This window comes from Primulina huaijiensis, chromosome 9 (assembly GCF_012295235.1).
Source record: "Primulina huaijiensis isolate GDHJ02 chromosome 9, ASM1229523v2, whole genome shotgun sequence".
Taxonomy (NCBI): domain Eukaryota; kingdom Viridiplantae; phylum Streptophyta; class Magnoliopsida; order Lamiales; family Gesneriaceae; genus Primulina; species Primulina huaijiensis.
This window is the reverse complement of record NC_133314.1, coordinates 416,621-422,620: the sequence shown is the minus strand read 5'-3', so window position 1 is coordinate 422,620 and position 6,000 is coordinate 416,621. Positions and strand designations below refer to the sequence as shown.

General features: G+C 39.0%; 1 protein-coding gene across 11 annotated transcripts in view; it reads right to left on the bottom strand.

Moving 5' to 3' along the window:
• Positions 1-360: 360 nt before the first annotated feature.
• Positions 361-6,000, bottom strand: part of LOC140984337 (uncharacterized) — a 41,011-nt gene continuing 35,371 nt past the window's right edge. For 10 of the 11 annotated variants that reach the window (XM_073451669.1, XM_073451668.1, XM_073451663.1 and 7 more), the window contains 7 exons: positions 3,670-3,797; positions 3,064-3,418; positions 2,572-2,672; positions 2,266-2,473; positions 1,385-2,179; positions 1,196-1,261; positions 361-978 (listed from right to left, as the gene is read on the bottom strand). In XM_073451669.1, the coding sequence (XP_073307770.1) occupies positions 666-978; positions 1,196-1,261; positions 1,385-2,179; positions 2,266-2,473; positions 2,572-2,672; positions 3,064-3,418; positions 3,670-3,797 (1,966 nt within the window). In that variant the 3' untranslated portion in view covers positions 361-665. The remainder of the gene's footprint in view (positions 979-1,195; positions 1,262-1,384; positions 2,180-2,265; positions 2,474-2,571; positions 2,673-3,063; positions 3,419-3,669; positions 3,798-6,000) is intronic. The other variant, XM_073451670.1, reaches the window with a different exon arrangement.

The following is a 6,000-nucleotide window of genomic DNA, read 5'->3' as shown; positions in this document are numbered from 1 at the left end:
ACTTTCGAACAAGAGCAATCTCGTACACTCACTCGCTTGCTACTTACTATTCATGGTAGCTTTTTTTTTAAAAAAAATGGTAGTTATTAATTTAATTTGATTGAAAATTGTCTTATATATCCATTTTTAGCCTTAAAAGGAGCTTAACCTCTTGAACAACGTACGCCTAACGTAAGACATTGTGGCGGCCCTTTGGCCCTCAATGGTTAACCGAGGCGAATGCTATAGGCCCTTGATGCGCAGGTAAGGGCCACCAGGCCATGAAATTTATAAAAGCATAAACCAAATTTTGCATTTTAAAATCACAATATTTTTGCGTATATCAATTAATATTTTCGGAGCTAAGAAACCAATAATGTATACTTGATAAATATCTTTATCATATTAGTAACAAATAAAATGGGTCCAAAAACAACAATCAGGAGAGTAGCACATTTCCAAACGAGGGCAGATTCCCACCAACTAAAAACACTCCCAAACACTTACGTAAGTTTAATTCAAGGACTGTGTCGGTTACCACAAGTGAAATCGTCTATAAAATTTCATACCAGCATTCTAGCACGGGCGAACATCAACGGAGAAGGGAAATTTCACAAAAGATCTACAAGTTTGAAAGTACTGGGCTAGCTAGAGACTTTACCATAATAATCATTGTGGATATGTGGTTATTCACGACCAGAGTCGGGTGACACGTCTCCATAAGAAACCAAACCTGTCTTCCTGGGAGGGCTACCAGATGACGACCTTGAGTTCCCTTTTGTAGCACGTTTGGGAGATTGTGAATCACGAGGGGATTCTGATGCAGATGGGCTTCGGCTACGTGAAGGTGATCTTCGCCTCTCACCACGTGGGGACCCACGATACCTCTCCACGGGAGAGCGGCTTCGAACAGGACTCCGGCTGTAACGCCGGTTGCGGTGGCGTATTGGACTACGAGACACACTGGGGCTACGAGACCTGCTTCTTCTTCCCCTAAATCTGTATGATGCCATATAAGCATGAGCTTGAATGCATATACGTATAATGCAAGAAAGAACAGTCAACATAATTTTGAGATAGTTTCAAGTTCAGAGGCATCAATGAAATGTTAAAATAATTTCATAAGCTGCGACTTATCCTTAAAAAAGCTTATGACTATTTTGAAACCAGATTATTCTGGAAACCAAAAAAAGAGTAGGAGACAAATATCATGTACCTTGGAGGAGTTCTTCCTCGAGGTGGGCTCCGATAACGCCTTGGGGATCTTCTAAAATTAGAATATCTAACAAATATTAAAAACATAGAGGCAATAAGTTACCAACTACAATATCAAGAAATTCTGGGAAATGGAATTCAGGACTTGAAGCTTGAGTCAAGGGGGAGGAGAGATCTGATTGTTTCTTACCGGTCACGATCATTTCTACCATCATATCGATATGACCTTATGGGAGAACGATCAGGAGAGCGGGAGCGACTCCTGTAACGCCGTACGTAAGCGTATCGATCACTAAAACCCCTACCTCTTCTGATCCGTTTGGGTGATCCATCAGCAGAAGGGCTTCTTGAAGAACTACCACCACGATTAGAAACGGGTGATCTTGCCCTCCGGCCTGCAATTACAGGACTCCTTGAGTAGCTTCGGCGCCTAGTCCTGATAGGTGCCCTCACTGGACTACGACTAGGGCTTCTTCTGGAGGGTGCCCTACCAGAGCTTCTGCTAACACTTCTCCGGGATGATCTAACAGGACTTCTGCTTAAACTCCTTCGAGAAGGTTTGCCTGAATTCCTGCTTAAACTGCGTCGAGCAGGTCTCACAGGACTGCGACTCGCCGACCTCAATGATGACCTCCTGGATGAAGTTCTGAGTGGGCTCCGCGCAACTCTTCTTCTGGGAGGAGAAACTGTGGCACTTCTACTACGACTATTTGGCGACTGAGACCTAGCGGGGGGGCTCACACTTGCATTTCTGTCCTGCCTTCTTGGGGGGCTTCTAACTGGGCTCATACTTCTGCTTCCACTTCTAACTGGACTCGTACTTCTGCCCTTACCAGAGATCTGCTGCACCTGGGGACTTCGGCTAACACCTGGGCTCCTGTTCCTTTTATGCTTTGCACCAACACTAGGACTTCTTCCAGCACTTCTCTGAGGACTTAAGCTCATACTCTTACTCGTGGCTCTTCTAGGACTTAAGCTTCGGCTCCTATGCATCAACTAGCAATAAACCTTGGGAACTTGGAAGACAGAGAATAATAAAAGGAGGTAATACCATAGAAAGGGCTTATGCACCTAGAATTTCCAGGACCATCGTCTACTACATCAGGGTGTCTGTCATTAATTCTGTCTGGTCCCATTTCTATTCCAACACCATTGTTTTGATGTTCTCCATTCTCCATGGGGAATTCACCCTCTTCCGTATCGAACATGTCAGCTGCATCCCCCTTTCTATGATCTACAGTAGCAGTTTCCCAATTCTCAACAAGATAAGATTGATTTCCTTTGGTGGGGTGCCAACAGGAAGATTGCAGAACATAACTAATAAAAACGACAACAAAAGAAATGAAAAGGTCAAATAATTAGTAATAACTATCGCACCAGCACTTTTCTGCTTCTTATCCAAAGCTCCAACCGAATCATTGTTTTCTTCAGAGCTACTTCCACTTTTACTGTTGCTTTCACTATCAGAGACACTGTCCCTACAATATTACAACAAAATTCGAGTTTTAAATTATAGACCACAGAAATCCAAAGTGTTTACTCCAGCATGTGGAGCCAAGATTCACAGATATAATCTGTCTGCACTCACGAAGCAACATTATATAGTTTCATGTCTTCGCAAATATGTTGACCAGCAATCTGAAATATTGTTACTTGCAGTCAAACTGAATTACATATTCAACTCAAATAGAGAAATTATATCTTTCTTGGGCACATTCAACTCAAATAACTGGGAAGATTTTGATTAAGCATCTATGAAATATCAGACAACTAAAATATAAATTCAAATAACTGGGAAGTATTTGATAATACGCTATCAACAAAATATCAGAAGACAACTAAAATATGATGTGACTATATAGTTGCTACCTTTTAGCTCTACGTTTAGATTTTTTATCTCGTCTTCTGCGTCGTTTTTCACGTCGCCTATCCTTCCCCTTTCCACGTTTATGTCTATCCCTCTTAGATCTCTTCCTCTTCTTACGCTTTTCATCACTAGAAGAGCTAGTGTCACTTAAAGAGGATGCATCCGAGTCAGAATCACTATCAGATTCTGAAGACTCCAAGTCAGTATCTGTTGAACTATCTGATTCGGACGAATAATGACGTCTTCTCCTTTTCCTCCTTTTTGAAGATTTCTTGTGTTTCCCCTTGCGCCTTACTTCGTGATTGTTTGCCTCCATGGCGTCCTTCACCATTTTCAATTTATTGCCTTTCCTTTTATCTGTGTGCATGTAATACATGTGAAAACCATAGGAAAGCATTAAGAACCGATTCAATGGGAAAAAGGGGGGAAAAGTGAGAGACACTTGCGAAGGCAACTACAAACGCAATAGTTCTAAGAAAAAGGCAAAAACAACGGGACAAAAGAAAATTCATACAACATAACACAGCAACATTGTTATAAATATAGTTACTCCAGAACATTTTTCCACGGGCACAAAGAATATCCATTAAAAGTTTTTAGATACAAACCATCATTTATTTCTCCAGAATTAATAATTTTCACAGTAACGGCAGGTCTCCCATCTTCATCCCCAGCATTCTCAATCTTCTTCAACACATCATTCCCATCCACAAGCTCACCAAAAACGATACATTTCCTGTAGATAAAAAATTACCAACATGTTGACGGCCAGGGAGAAAATTGAATATCAGCATTTAACTATGTGCAACCAAGGAGATTCAACCACATAAAGGGAATTCGACTATTTCATGCTACAGGGGCAGAGATAGCTGAAATAACTGGTTCAAAAACAGTACTGTTGAAACAAATCTAGGAGACATAGTAATTTAAGGCGCATGGTGTAGTAGAGCCTGAGGCACAAGGCAAGGTATGGGCCATATCAAAGTAAGGTGCACCAAACATGGTTTTTTATGATATACATATATAAAGTGAGTATTACTAAATTATAACATTGCAGAAAATAAATTTCACAAAATACTAAATAATAATGTACATCGAAGGTTCATTAGTAAATGCGTAGCGTTATTAAAGTGCTACGAAGGATGTGAAGTGATTTAGAAATTAAATATGCAGTAGCAAGTAAATTGCAGAAGAAAAAAGAAAGAAGGGAATTTGTAGTAGAAATCAAATATGCTGTTGGAAATATATTGCAGAAGAAAGCAAGAGAATAGAAATTAGCCGCTGTAACTTGCTGGGAAGTACCAGTGTAACATCTTAAGCGCTCCCTTCATGGCAGCGCCTGGCTGCCCAGAGTCTAGGTGTTCCCATTATCAACTATGCTTGGAATGGAAAGATAAACTAAGCAGACAAAAAAGGATTGGAAAAATAACTTTACATTTAAAACATCTAACAAAGTAATAAATGTGGCTAAATCTTATAATCTAGTAAATTAGAGTACCTGCACTAAAAACAAAATTTTTAAAAGCCCAAGGTGCAAAGGTGTTCTAGGGCCTGGGAAAAAGGAGCAAGTCAATGCACGTGTTTTATTAAACTAAGGCTCAGAAAGATAACAATACCTAAATATGCAGATTGAAAAGAAAATGTGTTGTGTAGTATCGAATGTTTACTAAGTAAAACATTAAACATAGTACAATCAAATATTTAATGAATTGTTGTCTATATGCATTTTACATCAGATTAATTATCTAGTGGAATTAGAATCAATCAATCAACAAAAGTTCAATCATCTAAATATAAAACAGAATAAAATATCAATTTTTGACAAAATATACAAAAAAATAATAAGATAAAAAGGTGGTGCTTTGTTCGAAATTTATTTCACAATTTTTTTGTTTCATTGCTGAACACTCAAATAATTGTATATATGAGTCTAGAAGCACTTCAAATATGGTACTATTCTGTCACCTATTTACATCACCCTTCCCCATTCTCTAAATTAATTATTCTCTCCTCTTTGCCGTCTCACTTATCTATTGTTGTCCTATTGGTCTACTAATGGAGTTCCAAATTCCAATCTCATAAATAAGACCTCAAAAACTTGCTGAATTCCAAGCTCAATTATAAACAAAACACAGAAGCACAATTGCAGTTTTAGAAATGGGAGAGGAATAGATGGAGCTTTCGTAACTGGCGCCTTTGTGGATTCACTAAAAAGAAAGTTGCACTGGTAACAATAGGTTGAGAGTGATATGGTTTTTATTTTATCTCATTTTTTAGCACCTCAAAACCATGTTTTATTTACTTATTTATTCATTTTGGCAAAACAAACTGAAGCATCTTCTCCCTCAAAAAGGAGCCCATAGGCACCTTGAGCTTTTCCCATGGCGCATGTAAGGTGTGAACCTTTTTCCCAAAGAACATGTAAAGTGAAAGAACATGTAAAGTGCATGTCTAACAGAACCAGGCGTTGAGGCCCAGGTCCAGGGGCCATGCTTCGCTGCACCTGGTCTTTATTTCTGAACGACGCATCGCAATAATAAGACACAACAGGTAAAAAAGATCATCATCATAACAAATTCTCGCTAGTTGCGGGGTCGGTTACATGGACGTTAGTTCTCCAAACTAAGCGAATTTCCCAAATGCTATCTCTTAAAACAAGATCTAAAATATCCTCCTTAATCACCTTTATCCGAGTTTCAACGTCATACCCCTCATTCTACTTCTTCCTTTAACATGGCAATCTAAGATATGTTAGATTGAGACAATGTTTGGTCTCCTCTTCACATGACCAAACCATGTTAGACGTATCTCCTTAATCTTATCCTCTATGAGTGCTACACCTAAATAGGTCTCAATCCTTTCATTCCTAATTATGTCTTGCGTGTTTTTCCATACATCCATCATAACATAAGTCTAGATTCTGGACAAAGTTACAAGAT